The 22,037-nt window shown below is 40.3% G+C and overlaps 1 protein-coding gene across 1 annotated transcript; it reads left to right on the forward strand.

Moving 5' to 3' along the window:
- The first annotated feature begins 18,463 nt into the window (after positions 1 to 18,463).
- On the forward strand, positions 18,464 to 21,592 carry LOC120840317 (evasin P1134-like). Its single transcript, XM_040210780.2, has 3 exons — positions 18,464 to 18,516; positions 20,070 to 20,148; positions 21,398 to 21,592. The coding sequence occupies exons 1-3, from the start codon at positions 18,464 to 18,466 to the stop codon at positions 21,590 to 21,592; spliced, it is 327 nt and encodes a 108-aa protein (XP_040066714.2).
- The last annotated feature ends 445 nt before the right edge of the window (positions 21,593 to 22,037 follow it).

A 22,037-nucleotide genomic window follows, 5' to 3' on the forward strand; every position in this document is an offset into this window, starting at 1 on the left:
TAAAACCCCCAAATTGGAATTTGATGAACCAGACGCGGTCGCCCGGAATGCCGGAAAAGACCTTGAGTCTAGATGGCGTGCTAATGTTAGAGTGAATTAGAAATCAGAGTAAAAGCGCATGCGAGCTGGTGCACATTCATAATGAAAAACCTCGAGACAAGGAACAGATAGGACAAGGAGGACACCGCATCAAATGAAGATGTTGTCCTTTTCCTCTCTGTTCCTTGTCTCGAGGTCTCTAATTGTAAAATAGAGTTCAGAATGACCTCATGTATAAGCTACTTATGGCCATGTGCTCATACGTTCCGGCAGCCGTTCATGTTCAAAAATTAGAATTCCAAGGGTCGATTTGTCGTCCAAACAGAATCCGGCAGGCGGATTGGTAACGAGCGCGGTATTGTGATATTTTTCAGCCCGCATTTGTGTAATACCCCGAAGAAAATAAATGCTTATTTCAACCAATCAACTCCATAAATTTTTGTTTATCTGTCATGGTGCAGCCACCTACTTACCCGAATCTCTGCTTCGATTACACCGACCAATCAGCAGAAGGGGAAAACAGTGTGGAGCAGAGCCCGCTAGTCTGCGGTGGACTCAGTTTCGCCGGGCTCTTAGCGCGACGGTACCAGCGGGGCGCAGCGTAGTAAAAGACGTCTGGACAATCGAGTTCGGAGCCTGAATCTAGGACGATGCAAGGGGGCCTATGGCGACGAGGCGCACCCGTCCTCGACGCACCAGCCATGAACCCAACCCGGAGCCAATTTGTCAGCCGCTTCTCTCCAACCCCCCGATCAGTTAATTTTTCATCATACGTCACGGTGCTGAACGTTTTACTTGCTTCTGTAATCTTATTTTGCTTATAACTCCCAACATAGGTTTCATTTTCAGAACAAACAAGTTTTTCCTCCGTGTTCTAACGTTACATGAGCTCCCTCTCACTGCAAATTCCGAACTAGTACGAAAAGTATTAATGCACGCCTTTAACGTAATTTTCTGGCTTTTCTGTTGGTTGATATCTTAGATTTTTTTTTTTAATAATTTGTCGCGATTGTAATTTTTTTGCCAACGGGAAGCACTAACATTTATGCAAATATCCTGCCTTGATGCTATTTTTATGTGGTTTAGACTGCGTACATTTTTAGAGGTTTAATGTCAACGAATGTTTCTCATTGTGTTGGAGGAAATTTATATTTTCACACTGATCATGGCGATCTGGGATACTTGTCGTCATTTTCGTAGTTTTTTAGTTCGAGCGTCATAAGCAGGCTGCGCCTTCCTAGCAGTCAAAGTGCCGTTTCAACACACGCAGCGCAGCCCACGGACGCCACTCCCCGAAAATTTTAAAGAATATTATTTACAGTAGTATTTGGGCACACAATTCTTGGTGTAACTTCGAGTGACGCAAGAACTGCCATTATGAAAAACAGCAACGGATATATTATAGGCATCATACCGTCTTTCGTTCTTCTTTTTCTGTTTTCGTTTACCGGTTGTTCTGAGCTTCCGAGTATATATGCACACTTTTTGGTAAATATCTGTAAACATTACCTGAATTTTCATGCTATTCATTTTAGGCTTGAACGTAGCGACTGAATAATAAAAGAATAAATACAAAGACAATATCTAATATTTTACGTGAATTAAGTAATCATTTAGTAAAAAATAACTATAACATTTTCTCCACCTCTTTTTATACCTGTGATAATTGGTTACCTTTTTTTCTATTTAATAATGCGTTATCACCTTACCCATATTTTATTAGTTTTTGTAATAAAAACGTGTAAAGCAAAATAAAGCTGTTAAGAAAATCTAGAGTTGAGAAGTAGGAATCGCAAATGGCATTTTAGAACAGGAAATACCTACCCGCGTGAAATAGAGAAAACGAAAATATTTGTATATTTACGAAGTGCGGGTCAGCATTAAACTTACATTTGTTGCAGTGCTGTTAATACGACGACCATGTGGTCTCGTCGTGCGGATGTGAGGTTGGGAGTTGGATCGTGCTGGAGCATCAGCGTGGGCAGGCGATCTTGATTTCCCTTCGGTTTTGAACCGATCGAAGGTCGGGCACGCCGGTGATTTGTTTTCAAATACATTCGTCTTGCCCTAGTGTTGTCAAGCCGGTGTTGGTTAGTGCTTACGACCTGGCAGTCCATTCTTGTTTGGGGCGTGTCTTAAGCGCCCAGTCCTGGCTGCTGGCCTCTGGCTGCTCCGCACTGACTGATCAGGTCAAGAACACAATGCTGCTTCGACCGGAGTTATAACTTCAGAAGTCGAGTCATATGTGGTGCCATCGACGCTGACGGAAAAAAGCTCAAAGCGAAGGTAACACTTTTTTCTTTGCCTGTACGACAATTTTTCGGCCGCTGTGTAACTGCAATAACGCTGAAACATAGGCTAATTGGTACAACTTTATTGGTTACCAGCATTACGAGCAGGTACGGCCGGAGATGGGAAACAGAACCGCATTGGCCATGCTACTTCCTCACGCAGAGCCAGCAGGCGGAAGGAGCCTTCCTTCACAATGGAGAGGGCGCACAATGTTGCCAACGGCGCACACAGTTGTCACGATTTTGAAAGGGGTCTATTACCCTTTAAGGGGCAACTCCGCTTCATTTTTGATATTTAGAAAACTATGCATCCCTCTTCGGTATCATATAGGAAGACCCCATGCAAAATATTACGATCTAATTCCGTCTATATATTTAATAAACTGGCCAGCAAACTTTAAAATCAGCGAAGTCGCCGAAATCTGCAAACTCTAGCGTGCGACGTGAGGCGCAATCGTCAGCGCAGTCAGTGCGACGGAGTTGGAGCGGCCAACGTTGAGCCACTACGTCAGAGGCATGACTACGTCATTCTCACGTTTGGTTTGTTTTTACTTCTCAGAGCAAAATTGAACGATGACGTCATGAGTTTCTCCTCCCGGTGTTGGCTGAACGGCGTCCACGTGATCACCGTAACGCGGATGCGCTAGTTTGCGCTGCCCTGCGCGTTTATCCCATGTCCGGTTTCTCCGTCCCTTCCCCTCTCCTCTTTCATCTTTTCCCCTTCCCCCACTTCCCCGTGCCATCACCGTCCACGCCATGCGAAGCAACCTGCCCGCGTCGCGTGTCCTGTGCCTCGCCCCCACGAAAGTCACAAGACCACGTGGTTCGATGTGACGTGGCCATGACTCTGACCACACAAGACCAATGTTGCCTGACGCAACCGAAGTTTTGGTTTCGGTATCTGCTGATGTTTAAATGAAGACTAGACAAATAGTATTCCACATTTCGCGAATCTGAAGACGTAGAGCTGTTTAGTAGTGCTTTGTGAGATGGAATAACATGTAAGTTTAAATTTCTCGGAATTGAGCGGAGTTGCCCTTTAAAGGTTTAATACATTCTAAGCACCTTCACAAACTCATAAACAGGTGTAACTACAGCTCTTTCATACGCGCAATAGGTGTACCAAAGACATTATACCTATCATAAAAAGGCAGAGGTCAAATGCCTTAGCAATCAAGAAGTTGGCCGAAAATGTTCAGATCGGGCAATCCAAAACTCGCTCTTCGTAGCGTTGATAATGATGCCATGTTTGGCGAGCCCTTCGATGAGAAGACGGAGGTGTGCAACGTGCACTTCTGGGGATGAGATCACGTCTCCCAGGTCATTGGCGTATGCGAAGACAAAGGATAAACCCCGCGTCACATCGTCGACCAATCGTCGAAACGATCGCGCCGCATTACTAATGCCAAAAGCCATGCGGAACAATTCAAAAAGGCAAGAAGGCGTAGTCACAGCTGTTTTGGGGATGTCATTGTTAGCTACCGGAATTTGATGGTAGGCTGGGGTGAGGTCAGTCTCGGAGATTGATGGTGAAATCCTGGATGTTGGGGAGAGGGGGCCATCTGAGAGGGGGTTTTGTTCAGAGCGCGTTAATCTCTGCGTGGTCGCCAATCGCAGTTGTTCCTGGAAACCATGTGTAATGCATGGTTTCCAGGAAGATGCCCAATCAATAAAAGCTTACTGGTCAAGCGGCCAGTCTAAATATAGACTATTCCGATAATTGTTTTCGTTATGCTGCGCAGGTGCTGCAGCGAGCTTCCAAAGCATTCGTTTGATACCACGAAACTGCGTGTAATAAGTTAAAAACAGTATACAGTACAAAGAGTGAACCCAAGCCTTTCTTTGAAGTCACATTCTCATTGTTTCTAGTGGATACTTTCACTTAAAAAAACACGGTGATGATCAAAGTTGTAAATGCAATAACTTTCCGAAAAAAAAATTATTTGGACCCAATATTTGGGCACTATTCTAGTGATGCTTGTTGGTGTGCCCAGCAAATTTTCAGGCGAATCGGGGACTACGTAGAAAACTCCCTGTGCCCTTAAAGTCAATAAAAAGTAAATAAATTAAATAAAGTTACTGCCGCAGATGCTCTGAGAGGAATTGACATAGGATCGATATCAAATATCCGTTGGAGCAGAAGGTGGACTCCACCTCGACAATAAAAGCAACAATGTAGGAAACTCACGTGCCGTAAACAGCAGCTGTTGCACTTTAGAGGTTTTTTTTTTTTTTTTGTCCCTTTGTGTGGGTTATTTTGCATCCACGTTCCTGGAGGTACGTGCAAGGAATTACCGTACCTACTCGAGTAATAGCCGCCCTGTTTATGAAGAAAACATGAGGGTTCGCTTTTCCGCGAAGCACGCGGATATCCAATCACCGCTATCGACAGCGTAATTCCAGCGGTTTGCAGGACAGCGATAACGTCTTTGCGCGAAGGTAGTATCTGTGAGGCTTACATTTTTATGGAGACTCGTGTTCCCGATCTAGTTATTCGCTATGTTATTTATGCGCCACGCGATGATTGGCTGTACATAGTGCTTTACATAGTGCTTTGCATAAATAGTGCGGCTATTGCTCGAGTAAATACGGTATGTTTTAATGTAAATTTACAACGGAAAGCGCAGAAGAAGAAAAAGAAAGTTACGCAGCTGCCTTTTTTGGTGTCATCGGCCCGTGCGTTTTTCTACGTAATAAACAATGAAGTGCGTTTCGAAGGACGTCAAACTTTAAAGGGGTTTGGCCGTCCCTGAAATCTTTACATTTTGAGCTTGTACATCTATTGTTTTCTTTTGTTCTCTGTTTCATGTTTTGATATTTCAGTATATGCCGTCACGAGTCAACGTGGCATTGCTATATGTTTACGAAATGTTGCTCTAGCGTGTAGAGCCATAATGCCACAAGTTTTTTTGTTTTTTTTTTAATTTTATATTAAATTGATAAACGATGTTCGGCACGTTGCATGTTCCCGGTACCATTTTAAACGTTCCACGTTCTCGGTGCGGTGCCCCTTTCCGGTACCGGACACCGCACATCATTAGAAATTTAGGCTATAGTAGGTAGACTTAATATTTAAAACTAAACCAGTTTTAAAAATTTCTTCATAACCTTTTAGCACAAAAACGGTAGGTTCTAATGCCTTGGTATCTTGTCCCAACCGCTAGAGCAACATTTGAACGCATACGAAGCGTTCGGCAACAAGTAGTGTATTTTTGCGCTGATGAAAATACGGCTTTTTGAACAGTGATCTGGAGGAGCTGTGGTGGAAAAAGAGGCGGCTGCTCACAGTGGGCCGCGTGAAGAGGAACGACGTTCAAATCCGCAAGTGTGAGACCGGCCGCTGCAGTCGAATTCCCCAAGGGAATCAAAGCCGGACGCGCTTGGCGAAGCTTAGAGGAAATGCAACTGGTGTTCCTTCTCTTTCGCAAACGCATTATTCTTGGCGACATTTCGAACGTGCCCTACCGTGAATAGATTTTTTTATATTTGTTTTTTCGTGTGGTGACATGAGTAATATTAAGTAGAAAAAGTCCGACTCACACTACTTTGCCCTTGGACGGAAATCGTGTTACTCAGGTAGGCAGCCACTGGGAGCTTGAAGGAACACCGAGTCCCGAGGAATAGGGCGACTTCCATGTGAAGCGGAGAGATCAAACACTTCGACAAAACATCTTCGGTGTGCTAGGAACATTTTCAAACTCATGTAATCATTCGCGACTGTTTTCTAAACAACTACAAGGTTGCCCTCAAAAATGGGAAGTCAAAATATGTCGCACTATAGCGGGGCGTTTATCAAGGTTATACGCGGCACAGAACAGCACGCTTTTGCCTTCGCAGAATAAATGCGTGTTCTTCGATTTCCATAACATCGTGTACGTTTTAAATAACATGTTTTCCGCAGTGGGCTTTTAACGCGTACCTTTGATATAGGTATGCATGCACCGTTTCGCTTTATATACGGAATGACCTTTTGTAATGTAAAACACGCGGTGTTTCTTAATGTTTTCAAAACTACTCGTGCTTCAGAAAAAAGGCGATCCGATCCATCGAATGTCTTGGTCAAAACGATCACACATCTGCTTATTTTAATAGACATCGCTTGCTTACTACAAAGCAGGAATAATGTTAAGTATTACAACTCATCTTCTTTTTTATTAAAAGAGACACGAAGTCATTTTACACTCAATTTTCCTGAAGAGATTCTCACTACAACTTAAGACGTGTGGAATATGCTAGAGGTCAAATAGATACAAGTTATGACAAAAAAGATAAACAAACATTAATACCGCGAATTTTCCAACCTATAAACTTTCATCCTCAAATTCTGGAAATGGCTCGAAGAGTGTAGTCGATACAGATATTAAGAAAAAAAGAATAAGGGATTATAATTCGGAGCATAAAAATTATATGAATAAAAATATGTAAACAACCTTTATCTTTTTGTTTGTGTGTGTGCTTGCCTTGTGACTCTTGTGCCGCTCTGGAACCTGGGTTGGGCACGGGACCTTGGTCAGGTGCTATTAAGTACCTTTTGCACCTTCCACCCCACTTCAAAATGGCTAATAAAATGTAATGAAACCAATTTTTTTTCGTTCAGGCTGACCATCGCCTACACTGTGGGACAAATTAAGCGCGAACATGAAACTTGTGCTTTTGCGCCTTTTGCACAAAAGACTGCTATTAAGAACCAAAGTTTATCATATAGGTTTGTTCCCCAAACGAACACGTTAAACTACGCTAGTAGTTTGCTGAAACGTTGAATATACGTGAATAAACATAAAATGCTGAGTATCACGTGCTCGAGGTAAGCATCGCGCTATGTACAAAAATAAATACCGTCTTCTATGCGTGTTTACCGGGCTCGGAAGACAATAGGGAGTTTAAGCAAAACATTCAGGCAGGTTCAAACCCTTGCATCCGGCCATGACCCAGTCAAACGAAACGGGGTTCTATGCCGCTTATAACCGCCATCGCGGTTGCGCGAAGCGGTCTAAAGCTGTCGGAAGAGGCTTAAAACTGGCTGCAGTCACACTTGGTCGAATGCAACGCAAATGGAAGGACTACACCAGTCCTTACCGTGTGCTGTGCACCGCACAACCGGAGTCTCAATCCTGCTTTTAACTCGGCCGGGTGATATCTTGGCCGTGGGACGCGAGCTTAAAAGCACGCTGTAAAGGCTCCGGTAGTGTGATACACCGAACACGGTAACGGTTTGCTCGAAGTCATTATTATTAAAAAGTTTTAGGGAACCGTTTTAGCACATCCGATAAGGTACGATGGGCCCTCCCGTACGAACTGCGCATGCGCCACCACCCGTCGTACCGCATTGAATGTGCAAACTCGCTTCCCTAAAACTCTCTAATGGTGGCCGAACTTAGTACGGTTCTAACCTTTCTGTTCAGCCTTTGCATGCCACCCAGGGTAACACTCTCGTGGAAATAAATATTATTATAACAGTCAGGGTCAGTTGAAAAATTCACCAAAATATTGTCGTACTTTAAATATTAATGTTATCTATTAGTGGCTAAATGAATTGATTCCATTTGCAAAAAGCAACCATCACAATTTATTGATTTTGGAGCAGTGACCGTATAGGTCTTTCTTCGGGTTTCTGCGACTGGTTCGCTAGTTATCTTAGCAAACGCTCTAACATGTTTTCCTACTTTGGGTGCAAATCGTTAAATTATCTGTTGAAAGGGGTACCACAAGGGTATAACCTTGTAACTTTTCTTCTTAATAATTATGTAAATGATCTTGGAACTAGGGTGAGTGACTCATGCAGTGACGCTCCAGTTCGCTGATGATGTGAATATTTTTCGAAGTACCCACACGCCTGTGGACGTTGAAATGTTACCAAAAAAAAATGTTGATGCAGTTCAACTGTGGTGCTGTAAGAATTGCAGGTTTTAAACCCCACAAAAACTAGCGTTGTATCTTCTTTTTTTCCCGCAAGGCGCAAATGCAGTTGTTCATGTTAACGTAGCAGTTTGGGCGAGTTGGCAGCTGAAATTATTGCACACTAGAGCCCACTACTGCAAAAGTACACTCAAACCCTACACTCACTCCTTACACACAAAAAAATAAAGAATTTTTCCTTTCTTTTTCGTGTGTAAGGGGTGAGTGTATATTGGGAGTGCACTCTTGGAGTAGTGCGGTGTTGTGTGTGTTAAGCTGTTATTCATCCTTGCACATTAGACGGCTCTGAAATTTTTGGATCATCTGTTGTACTTGACCTTGGCATTTCGGTCGACTAAGGCCTGAACTTTAACCGTCATGTTTCAAAGGTTATCAATGATTGCTTATGCATCATGGGCGTAATTGCACGCATTATGCGTGACTTCCGGAATTACACCTGCACACTGAGCCTCTTTCGGTCTTTGGTTCTACTCCGGTTGGATTTTTGTTCTAAAGTATGGACTTCTGTGAGTGTCACTCAGGCGCTAAGGTTGGAGTGTGTACAGAGACGACTTCTAAAATTGTCTACGGTTGCCACGTTGCACGGAGTATTTTTTATGATTATGAGCTTTTTTCGGACACCCTTGGTCTATCGCCTCTTTCGCCGCGACCACTAGTTCGAGACATGGTGTTATTATATAATTTGCTCAATGCTGTCATTGATCCCCAGATGTTATTCAGTATAATTTCAATACATGCCCCCAATGAAAAGCATATCTACGTTTTTTTTTTTATATATTGTTCTTGATTAAAACTTACTCCTCCGCTGAGGCGGATGATTCTCATGTCCAAGTGTTTTAACCCTGACGTGGACTTTTTCACTTCTTCTGAAAAGTTTGAGAACATTCAAGTACTGAGGATTGCTGAGTAGTATGTAAATTTTAGTTGCGTCTCATTTCGTGGATGTTCAGCCCTCATAAGGCCCTAAAGCTGTTGGGACACAATAAAGCTAAGATTGCTTGATTAATTATAACTTCACTATACATTCTAGATTTTCATCGCCTCATTTTGAAAATGGATACAAAAACAAACAGAAAGCGCTTGTCCCCGATATAATAATCTGCCGAGCCGCACACAGTGAAGAAATTATCTGGCCGTGTTACAAACGTAGCCTTTGTGAATCGTACGAATTAAAAATGAACACCAACGGGTGCTTACATTGTGAATCGTGCTCATGAAGATATATATATATATATATATATATATATATATATATATATATATATATATATATATATATATCGTAGTTACTCTAGTAATAGCCGCACTATTTATGAAGAAAACACGAGGGTTCGCTTTTCCACGGAGCACGCGGATATCCAATCACCGCGATCGACAGAATGATTCCAGCGGTTTGCAGGAAAGAGATAACGTCTTCGCGCGAAGATAGCATCTGTGAGGCTTACATCTTTATGGAGACTCGTGTTCTCGATCTAGTTATTCGCTATGTTATTTATGCGCAACGCGATGATTGGCTGCACATAGTGCTTTGCGGGAAAGTAGACACAAGGGCCTTGTGTTTAAATAGTGCGGCTATTACTCGAGTAAACACGGTATGTTTTAAAGTAAATTTACAACGGAAAGCGCAGAAGAAGGAAAAGGAAGTTACGCAGCTGCCTTCCTTGGGTCATCGGCCCGTACGTTTTGCTACGTAATAAACAATGAAGTGCGTTTCGAAGGACGTCAAACCTTAAATGGGTTCGGCCGTCCCTGAAATCTTTACATTTTGAGCTTGTACATCTATTGTTTTCTTTGTTCTCTGTTTCATGTTTTGATATTTCAGTATATGCCGTCACGAGTCAACGTGGCATTGCTATATGTTTACGAAATGTTGCTCTAGCGTGTGGAGACATAATGCCACAAGTTATTTTTTTTTTTAATTTTATATCAAATTCATAAACGATGTTCGGCGCGTTGCATGTTCCCGGTACCATTTTAAACGTTGCACGTTCTCGGTGCGATGCCCCTTTCCGGTACCGGACACCGCACATCATTAGATATTTTAGGATATAGTAGGTAGATGTTAATATTTAAAACTAAACCAGACTTAAAAATCTTCTCCATAACCTTTTAGCACAACAACGGTAGGTTCTAACGCCTTGGTATCTTGTCCCAACCGCTAGAGCAACATTTGAACGCAGACGAAGCGTTCGGCGACAAGTAGTGTATTTTTGCGCTGATGAAAATACGGCTTTTTGAACAGTGATCTGGAGGAGCTGTGGTGGAAAAAGAGGCGGCTGCTCACAGTGGGCCGCGTGAAGAGGAACGACGTTCAAATCCGCAAGTGTGAGACCGGCCGCTGCAGTCGAATTCCCCAAGGGAATCAAAGCCGGACGCGCTTGGCGAAGCTTAGAGGAAATGCAACTGGTATTCCTTCTCTTTCGCAAACGCATTATTCTTGGCGACATTTCGAACGTGCCCTATCGTGAATAGTTTTTTTTTATATTTGTTTTTTCGTGTGGTGACATGAGTAATATTAAGTAGAAAAAGTCCGACTCACACTACTTTGCCCTTGGACGGAAATCGTGTTACTCAGGTAGGCAGCCACTGGGAGCTTGAAGGAACACCGAGTCCCGAAGAATAGGGCGAGTTCCATGTGAAGCGGAGAGATCAAACACTTCGACAAAACATCTTCGGTGTGCTAGGAACATTTTCAAACTCATGTAATCATTCACGACTGTTTTCTAAACAACTACAAGGTTGCCCCTAAAAAATGTGAAGTCAAAATACAGCACGTTTTTGCCGTTGTAGAATAAATACGTGTTCTGCGATTTCCATAACATCGTGTACTTTTTAAATAAGATGTTTTCCGCAGTGGGCCTTTAACGCGTACCTTTGATATAGGTATGCATGCACCGTTTCGCTTTATATACGGAATCACCTTTTGTAATGTAAAACACGCGGTGTATGTTAATGTTTTGAAAACTACTCGTGCTTCAGAAAAAAGGCGATCCGATCCATCGAATGTTTTGGTCAAAACGATCACACATCTGCTTATTTTAATAGACATCGCTTGCTTACTACAAAGCAGGAATAATGTTCAGTATTACAACTCATCTTCTATTATATTAAGAGGGACACGAAGTCATTTTACACCCAATTTTTCTGAAGAGATACTCTCTACAACTTAAGACGTGTGGAATATGCTAGAGGTCAAATAGATACGTCAGGTAGATAGAAAAAAACATTAACACAGCGAATTTCCCAACTTATAAACTTCCATCCTCAAATTCAGGAAATGGCTCGAAGAGTAAAGTCGATACACATATTAAGAAAAAAAAAGGATTATATTTCGCAGCGTAAATATTATGTGAATAAAAATGTGTAAACAACCTTTATCTTTTTTGTGTGTGTGTGTTTGCCTTGTAACTGTTGTGCCGCTCTGAAACCTGGGTTGGGCACGGGACCTTGGTCAGGTGCTATTAAGTACATTTTGCATTCCACCCCACTTAAAATGGCTAATAAAATGGAATGAAACGAATTTTGTTTCGTTCAGGGTGACCATAGCATACACTGTGGGACAAATTCAGCGCGAACATGAAACTTGTGCTTTTGCGCCTTTTGCAGAAAAGACAGTTATTAAGGACCAAAGTTTATCGTTTAGGTTTCTTCCCCAAACGAACACGTTATACTACGCTAGTAGTTTGGTGAGATGTTAAAGTATGCGTAAACGTATGTCTGTAAACGTTACTTGAAGTTTCCTGGTATTTTTGCTGGCTGAAAAGCAGTTACTTAATAATAAAAAATTAAATACATTGTCAATATATAATAATTTGCCATTAATTAATGAATCATTTAGCAAGAGATCACTAGAACATTTCCCCACCTCTTTTCATACCTCTTCGACAATTTGTTATTATTGTTCTGCTTAATAATGTGTTATCACTTTACCTATATGGTCACTGTAATAAACGGTTGGACAGCTAAATAAAGTTGTTAAAAGAATCCAGAGACCAGATTGAGGGATCGCATTTTGTATTATAGAACAGGAAAGACATAAACGCGGAAATATAGAAACAACACGAATATTGGAATATTTACAAAGTTCGGGTCAGTACTAAACTTCCATATGTTGCTGTTTTGTTAATACGACGATCATGAGGTCAAGTCGGGCTGATGGCGGGGGGCGGGGGGGGGGGGGGGGGTCTGGATCGTGGTGAAGCATCAGTATGTGGCCGTTCTTGATTGCCTTTTGGTCTTGAACCGATCGAACGTCTGGCACGCCGGTGGCCGGTGACTTCTTTTCAGATGCAACCGCCTTGCCCGATTTCCGCCAAGCTGGTGCTTTTTGTTTCCAAAAACGTGGCAGCCCAGTCCTGTTTCGGGCTATGTCCTAAGCGCCCAGTCCTGTCTGCAGGCCCTTGGCTGTTGAGCACTGAATCTCTCGTACCCGTCTTAACGTCATATTCGCATCCTGCCTTCCCTCTTCTTCTAAAAATATCTGCTTCTTCGCAGGTTCCAAATAAGGATTGTTGCAGGGCAATTCTACAGGTTTTCCCGCTCATTTTAATCCAAGCGACGACCAATTTAATCCCGGGGTCACTCAATTTAATCCAAGCGCCATACAATTTAATCCAAGCGCCACACAATTTAATCCCGGGGTCAGTCAATTTAATCCACAATATATATATGCACTTATTGTGTTCAGTGGTCGTGTTTTGCTTACACATTTGGTAACTTAGAATAATTGTTTATACGATTTGAATTTTTGGGGCGTAATTGAGAATTTGATCACTAATGTGATTACTTTGAGTTACTAGTCCCACTATTGACGAGGCTTAATTGATATGTTGGTTACTCTTTTTACAGCGCAGCTCTTAGGCACCCGTTTCCGGCTTAAGCGGCGTCGGCGTCGCCGACGCCGTCGGCGTAACCACGCGGTGCATGATGGGCAAATTCTCCCGCTAAATTTAGCGGAAAATTTCCCCGCTAAATCTAGCGGAAAATTTTCCCTGCTAAATCTAGCGGAACATTTTCCCCGCTAAATTTAGCGAAAAATTTTCCCCGCTAAATTTCTTCCCGCTATATTTAGAGGAAATTTTCCCCGCTAAATCTAGCGGAAAATTTTCCCAGCTAGATTTATTGGAAAATTTCCCCGCAAAGTCGAGCGGAAAAGCTTCCCCGATAAATCTAGCGGAACAATTTTCCCGCTAAATCTAGCGGAAACTTTTTACTGCTAAATCTAGCGGAACATTTTCCCCGCTAAATTTAGCGGAAAATTTTCCCCGCTCTATCTAGCGGAAAATATTCCCCGCTATATTTAGTGGAATATTTCCCCCGCTAAATCTAGGGGAAAAATTTCCCAGCTAGATTTATCGGAAAATTTGCGCCGCAAAGTCTAGCGGAAAAGCTTCCCCGCTAAATCTAGCGGAGAATTTTTAAGCTAAATCTTGCGGAATGTTTTCTCTGCTAAATCTAGCAGAAAATTGTCCCGCTAAATTTAGCGGACAATTTTCTCCGCTAAATCTAGCGGAAAACTTTTTCCCGCTATATTTAGCGGACAATTTTCTCCGCTAAATCTAGCGGAAAAATTTTTCCCGCTATATTTAGCGGAAAATTTCCCCCGCTAAATATAGCGGAAAATTTTCCCAGCTAGATTTATTGGAAAATTTGCCCCGCAAAGTCTAGCGGAAAAGCTTCCCCGCTATATCTAGCGGAAGATTTTTAAGCAAAATCTAGCGGAATGTTTTTCCTGCTAAATCTAGCAGAACATTATCCCGCTAAATTTAGCGGTCAATTTTCTCCGCTAAATCTAGTGGAAAATTTTCCCGCTATATTTAGCGGAACATTTCCCCCGCTAAATCTAGCGGAAAATCTTCCCAGCTAGATTAAGCGGAAAATTTGCCCCTCTAAGCCTAGAGGAAATTTTTCCCCGCTATAACTAGCGTAAAATTTTCTCCGCTAAATTTAGCGGAAAAAATGTCCCCGCTAAATTTAGCGAAAAATTTTTCCTGCTAAATTTAGCGGGAAATTTTCCTCGCTGTTTAACGGAAAAATTTCCCCGCTAAAATTTGCGGAAAATTTTCCCCGATAAATCTAGCGGAAAAGTTTCCCCGCTAACTTTAGCAGAAAATGTTCCCCGCTAAATCTAGCGGAAAAATTTTCCCCGCTGAATTAAGCGACAAATTTTCCCCGCTAAATCTAGCGGGGACATTTTCCGCTAGATTTAGCAGAGAAAACTTTACGCTAGATTTAGCGGGAAAAAAGTTTCCGCTAAATTTGGTGGGAAAAATTTTACACTAGATTTAGCGGGGAATATTTTCCGCAAGACTTAGCGGGGAAAATTTTTCGCTAAATCTAGCTGGTTAATTCTTCCGCTAAATTTAGCGGGGAAAATTTCCGCTAGATTTAGCGGGAAAACGTTTCCACTAGATTAAGCGGGGAGACTTTTCCGCTAGACTTGGCGGGGCAAATTTTCCGCTAAATCTTGCTGAGAAATTTCTCCGCTAGATTTAGCGGGGAACATTTTCCGCCAGATTTAGCTGGAAAAATTTTCCATTAGATTTAGCGTGGAAGCTTTTCCGCTGGACTTTGCGGGGCAAATTTTTCGCTATATCTAGCTGGGAAAATTTCCCGCTAGATTTAGCGGGGAAAACTTTCCGCTAGATTTAGCGGGAAAATGTTCCCGCTAATTGTAGTGGAAACATTTTACACTAGTTTTAGCGGGGCAAATTTTCCGCTAGGCTTAGCGGGGAAAATTGTCCGCTAAATCTAGCTGGGAAATTTTTCCGCTAGATTTAGCGGGGAAAATTTTCCGTCAGGTTTAGCGGGAAAATTTTTCTACTAGATTTAGCGAGCAAACTTTTCAGCTCGACTTTGCTGGGCAAATTTTTCGCTAAATCTAGCTGGGAAAATTTTCCGCTAGATTTACCGGGGAAAACTTTCCGCCAGATTTAGCGGGAAAAAATTTTCCGCTAAATTTAGTGGGAAAAATTTTACACTAGATCTAGCTGTTAAACTTTTCCGCAAGACTTAGCGGGGAAACTTTTTCGCTACATCTAGCTGGTAAATTGTTCCGCTAGATTTAGCGGGAAAAATTTTCCGCTAGCTTTAGCGGGAAAAATTTTCCACTAGATTTAGCGGGGGAAACGTTTCCGCTAGGCTTTGCGGGGCAAATTTTTCGCTAAATCTAGCGGGGAAAATTTTCAACTAGATTTGGCGGGGAAAACATTCCGCTAGGTTTAGCGGGAAAAAAAGTTTCCGCTAAATTTAGCGAGAAAAAGTTTACACTAGATTTAGCGGGGAAACTTTTCTGCTAGACTTAGCGGGGAAAATTTTCCACTAGCATCTGCGGGGCAAATTTTTCGTTAAATCTAGCTGGGAAAATTTTTCGATAGATTTAGCAGGAAAAGTTTTCCGCTAGATTTAGCAGGGAAATTTTTTTGCTATATTTAGCGGGGGAATTTACCCATCATTCACCGCGTGGTTACGCCGACGGCGGCGGCGACGCGGACGCCGCTTAAGTCGGAAACGGGTACCTAAGAGCTGCGCTCTAAAAATAGTAACCAACATATCAGTTAAGCCTTGTCAAAAGTGGGACTAGTAACTCAAAGTAATCACATTAGTGATCAAATTCTCAATTGCACCCCAAAAATTCTAATTGTATAAACAATTGTTCTAAGTTACCAAATGTGTAAGAGAAACACGACCACTGAACACCCCCAAGAGTGCATATATATATATCTATATTGTGGATTAAATTGACTGACCCCGGGATTAAATTGTGTGGCGCTTGGATTAAATTGTATGGCGCTTGGATTAAATTGAGTGACCCCGGGATTAAATTGGTCGTCGCTTGGATTAAAATGAGCGGGAAAACCTGTAGTACACTGAACTAAACGAATTTAAAGTTGGAAACATCTCCTTACCTACCCTTGGTGTTCCTCTATTTTATTTATTTTGAGTACTACAGGTTGTTCGCATGCGTATAAGAAAAGTAATATTCACTTTACAAAACATACATGAGCGACTAACAGTTACTTGTTTTCTGTTTACTTTTCATTGCTTTAATTATTGCGACCGGGCTCATGACGTAAATCTCTAAAGGTAGTTCGCTGTTAGAATTTTTTTTTCAATACATATCGACTTAGGTTATATTTACGACTGATGCTTAAAACTGCCTTATAACATATGAAATAAGTTTACATGTGATACCTACAAGCCGACATCACACCACTTTAGAGCACTGCCGACTCGAAGTATAAACCCGTCAACAGTGTCCCCATTGATTGGTGTGTTTTGCTGAATAACGCGAGAAACAAATGTTTAAAATGCGAAGGTGTTGCTAAGGGTAACCGCAGATCGCTGAAATGTGTGGCCTGTCTTTACGTGTAATTCCCTACCATACTTAAAAGCGAAACTAAATTTCTTGAACAGCTAGGACGTCGTGTAACCTTTTAGAGCTACATCTTTATATTTCGCTTAAACTTCTTGTAGAGAAAGTACGCAAACACCACATATTGCAACTACTGATACACTACCTTAAGTCTGCACCTAGAAGTCGGTATGAAGGCCTGCATATGTATTTTTGTTCCTTCACTTATCTCTGGACATTGTATTCTAGTTTGTACAAAACACCCAAATGAGGAAAAAAAGAGATTAATCTACATTTTCTGCAATGGTGAGGCTTTTTACGCCTAATATGCCCCCAATAACTAATGATACATATAGCAAAAGCAGTCTCAAAGTTAAACCGGTAGCAAAAGGAATTATTCATTCAGTGTCAGCGATCAAATTGTTAAATATAATAACTTATGCACAGTAATTTCTATGTCTATATGTGTTTGCTTTAAATAGATAATATTAAACCATGTATTGAAAGGTCTCCCAAAAGGTTAAAACAAAACTATTTAGCGTTACTTACCACTCTTAAAAAGTTACACATTAATGTCTACTATAAAATTGCAAACTATTGTGTCTTATTTTGTATTCCCTCTAAATGATTAGGATGTAAATATTGGTGTGTTCTTAGTAACACAATATATTTTAATTACAAGTAACGTGAAAGGACGCTTAATATTCCAAAACCAATTTAACCAACATATGAAATAATTAGCAACAATATTTTCCGTCAAAAATAAAATGAGATGATGTAAATTTTTCTTAACATGTATGGTAATGTCATTCAATTTAGCATTGTGGTTTTTGTGACCAAACTTATTGAGCTTTATCCCCGTTGCCTACTAATATCGAGTGTCATTCGTGCCACCCCTTATGAACCATAAGCCCGACTGCAAGTGTGACTCGCGTTTCGGTTTCGGCGATTCTTTAGCGTGCTCTCTGGCAGATGCCAAAACCATTCCCGTTGTTAAATTTACCTTGGGTAGTTTGCTCGTTTGTTTTGCTGTTTGACAGAGAAAGAACGCTCCAATTAGCCAATAAAAAAGTAGTCGCGTGTGAGCGTTCACACCAAAAGAACATGGCTTTGATGCGGGTATTCGTTTTAGCCGACAAAAAGATACAAAGCCTTCGTTTTTTTAAAGGGATTAATGCTAAGACGTATCTGACAACGAATCCTTTAGCCTTTCCTATTTGTAAGAATCAGGCGATAATATGCTGGGCTTTTACAGGAGTGACAAAAACGCAGCTAATCCTGCACGCACTCCATTATAGTTGGACTCTGACCAGAAGTCCTGGTTTTGAGCAAGACATGACACCTGGAAGACAAGGAACTGTTTTTGGCTTTTTTAATGCCAATCTTCTGTTTAAAATAACGTTTTGTTTTACGTTTTTTGAGGAAAAAAGGAGTAGGCAAGGGGTTAACGAGAATTCCATCTTATTTTATTTGGGCTTGTCTACTGATATAACAGTGTTGGGATATTAATGATATTTACACAGCTCTATTTCACACACGTGTTCTTTCTAAGCCATGGAAACGTAGTTGCAAGAAAGCCGGATATTGTTTTTTGTTTATTTGTTATTTATAAAAGGCTGCAAAAAGCATTCCTTCATTGAGCCACACCAAGGATGCCTCACGGAGCAAAACAGTTGCGCTGTTGGAAAGGTCAACGGAAAGCTTTTTTTTTTAACTTGTGCTTTTCTGAGCAAGCTTTCGTCATATACGTATGTCGTCAACTTGAGTTTGTTTCAAAAGAAAACAACACGAAACGTGTCACGTTTGCAAGTATAAAAGTAGAGCTTTTAGCCCACTCCTTCAGAGCTCTCTCAAAAGTCTTGAAATGGAAGTCAAAACATTTGCCTTTCTTCAAATCACAGTGTTTATTGCACTTGGGTAAGTAAGAACACATCTAGTGTGCCTTTAACAAATGCCTCTGGTTTAAAAATTCAAATAGACAGAACTCGGACACTTAGCTCATCAAAAAAGCAGAAATATCTATTTGTATTTTGGATTCGAAGTATATTCCGTTGTTTACTATCTGGTTTAGTATTATAAGTTTCCGCGACCTCCGCTTCGCGTAGTCTCTAGAATAGACAATGCAGCTAAACTACCTATGATGATGAATGTTTGGCATCCGGATTAAGTTTGGTTGTCTAGGATACAGAGATATGTTGTTATAAAAATTATAAATTTAAGCCGTGGCTGGGATCAGCATATCCATTTTTCCACTAAATAGCACAGGGTAATGCTGAAAAAATCGTATCAAAATGAATTAACTGCTAGGCATTGATTTATATTAAAAGAGGTGCAAACACATGTTTGTTTGTTTTTCTTACGATGATGAATACCTTCCTCTTGGTTTTGGTAGATCATATCGCGTGTGTTGACAATATTCTACATTGTTTTTTCTTTCCTCCAATCTTAGCACCGTGGCCGTTATGCTGTTATATTATAGAGCATATACGCCTATTACATTATAGCCGCAATCTAAATCTCTTAACCTACGCAGACTTCTATCCACCTTTAATGAATATCAATAAAATACATGCATTTGAATTCTATATCATGTGCTGATAGTGAGATATGTGACTCCCGCAAAATATTTCTAGACGGTGACCGAGCAAGTTTGTGTTTTTAATTACATGAGAGTTTTAAGGCAGTTCACCGGAGATAGTTTTTTTTTTGCGATTGCATTCAAAAACACTGCAAATCAGTAAAAAGTAAATGCCATCAATGTCATTATTGAAATAATTTTAAAGAAGTAATGGCGCCTAACATTTTATAAAGTGAAATCTGCGATTGTTGCTATGAATGTAATTATGTTTATGACGTGGAATGATTCACGTTTAATTTGAACAGTACTGAATATAGAGAATAAAGCGACAGATTGAATTATAATTGTACAAGAAACAAAACTTTTTAAATGAAACATCTCCTGAGTTGTCTCGATCTACTACCTTAACTAGTGCGATTACAAAAAAAACTAAGGCTCATTTTAAATGCATGCGTCCTTTATAATCACACAGTATACATAAACAATAAAATTATTCCTGAATAAGTATGGTACAAGCACGATGAACGTCGAGATCTATGGGCACGAAAGCATGACGTGATACCTTAGAACTAGACCCTACCATAAATCCTACAGTGACAAAACACTCAGACGTTCTTTAATGCTTAAAATTGTAACACTATGCTGATTTAAGGTAACAAAATTGTTTACAACATTAAATAATAATTAGGTGTATTCTAATTCTTTAACATTTGTCTTTATGTGTTCAACTGAGTCTTGTAAATACTGTTAATTGTCGTATATTTCATTATTATATGCGAAATTGCTAGTAAAATTTCTACGTGAAGTACATGTAGAATAAGGTGATAAAGCAGTGGGTCAACGAGTTGTTTAAAGGGTGCTTCTAAACTAATGTTTTTTTTCATGTTTCCAGAATCCAATTATTTGTTGCAGGAACATATGCTGATATTAGCGAAGACGAACTTTTTACTGTAAAATATTGCGGAATGAATGCAAGTTAATTCTATCCTTTTTTAATAAATGTAATTGACCGCGTCCTATAGGTGTGCGTGCAGAATACAGCAGGGTGATTTCCTCTCAAATCGGGCAGGCTAAAAAAATCTCATTTTATTTTTGACGAAAATATATATGTTTTGAGGGAGTTTCTCAAATGAAGGAGGGCGCAAACCGCATTTTCCCCAGATGTTTTGTTCACGAGTTACGAAGCGTACAAGCCGCAGTGGCAGAAACTGGTATTTGTGCCTGCCGTCGCAGGTCGCGTGTTTGGCACCCACTGCTGGCGCTAGTGTTTTTCTACACCCTCTTACCATTTCCCCCTCATCTAATAGGTAATATAAAAATACCATGACGTATTTAAGAAATAGGAAAAAATAACAAATATTGGAAGTTTGAAGTCGATTTTCTCGTAAACCCCATTTTTGTAAATTTTTATTTTTGAAATCATTTTAGACATAGTACTCGACTATAAAAGAACTAGAAATTAATATTTTGCTTGTTTGCCCTCTATTTGAGCCACAATCGTGGCGGAAAATGTGTGATCATTCGACTAAAATACAGCAACCTTACCGGCAATGCGCGACTCAACGATTTTGAAAATATATTTTTAGTTTTAAAGTAGGCGAACTCGTGCTATTCATTGTAATTTTAAACTAGAAATAAGAGACAAACAGCATAAGCACACTACAAAACAATGAGTAACAAGTATGCATAAATCAAAAGGCAGCGCAACATGTTAAGAAAAGTGTCTATATATGAATATTAGTAAAAGGGGCACAGGGCAGCGTCCGTATTGTAAATTTTACTGTAATCGTTTGTTTTTTGTTTGTTTTTTTAATTTCATTTTTAGTTGCTGAAATGAGTGGTCTGCATTTTTGCAGGTCTTCAACTGGTTTAATTTTCCTAAATTTAAGAAGAATATTGTGATAGATCCAGACAGTAAAACTTTATATTTTTGTAATATAGTGGCGGCATTTAGCTAGTATGTATGAAAAAAATGCAAACTTCATATTCTGTGATATTAAATTAAATACTGAGATTTCAACAGCGAGATAGAAATTGAAGCAAGCAATATGTGACCAATTTTGCTACTTTATATGTAACGTAGGACTAATTCAAAAATGATATGTGAAGTGATAGTATAACAAAATGCAAAAATATTTAAAAAATGCTTCTATTCGGAACGCCTTGTACAACAGATTATTAACATAACAATTGAACTTGTTATTGTCATTATATTTTCAGTGCACGCAGAAAGATGATGGAAGTTGGACAGCATGCTCTGATAAGAATGAAGAATGCAAATGCTTTCATGAAAGCGATAAAACAGAAGGTCTCTGTTTATCTACTGAATACACTGACTTTACTCAATATGAATGGGCAAATAGTTCGGAGATTGACGCAGCCACGCCCCTGCCCCCAGGGAAATTAGTCAATTGAACTAGAAAGACGAAAAAGAGCAGTGATCAACAGCTCTGCAGACCTTCCTAAATATCTTTCCTTGCACCTATTTTGAATAAAAAATAAATACAAATAAATAAGTAGTGAAAAGAAAACAAAGCAACTCTAAACGAAATATCTGCCTGTTTCTTTGTTAGGCTGGGGGCACTTGAGGGAGTTCATTGACGATGAAGATAGCGCGACATTTACAATATTAACTAAAACAAACTTCCAACTATAACAACAAATGTTGGCACTTGCAAGGTTCTAGTCATGAACACGTGTTTTGCACAATTCCTCACTGATCTTTATCAGATTAGTTTGACTTAATCGGACAACATATTTCCTTCGATAGGTGAATATCGTAGATATTTATTTTCAAATGGTACAAGTGAGATTGCGCCGACCTGTCCGTGTGGTTTCCACAGGCGGGGCCAATTTAGAC

This window comes from Ixodes scapularis, unplaced genomic scaffold (assembly GCF_016920785.2).
Source record: "Ixodes scapularis isolate PalLabHiFi unplaced genomic scaffold, ASM1692078v2 ptg001217l_1___fragment_2___debris__unscaffolded, whole genome shotgun sequence".
NCBI classification, from domain to species: Eukaryota; Metazoa; Arthropoda; class Arachnida; order Ixodida; family Ixodidae; genus Ixodes; species Ixodes scapularis.

Excerpts from the sequence above, each read along its gene's own strand:
- LOC120840317 (XM_040210780.2), top strand. The coding sequence starts at position 18,464 with ATGGAAGTCAAAACATTTGCCTTTCTTCAAATCACAGTGTTTATTGCA. Across the intron at positions 18,517-20,069 it reads ACAGTGTTTATTGCACTTGG|AATCCAATTATTTGTTGCAG; the intron begins GTAAGTAAGAAC and ends TCATGTTTCCAG. Across the intron at positions 20,149-21,397 it reads TAAAATATTGCGGAATGAAT|TGCACGCAGAAAGATGATGG; the intron begins GCAAGTTAATTC and ends TTATATTTTCAG.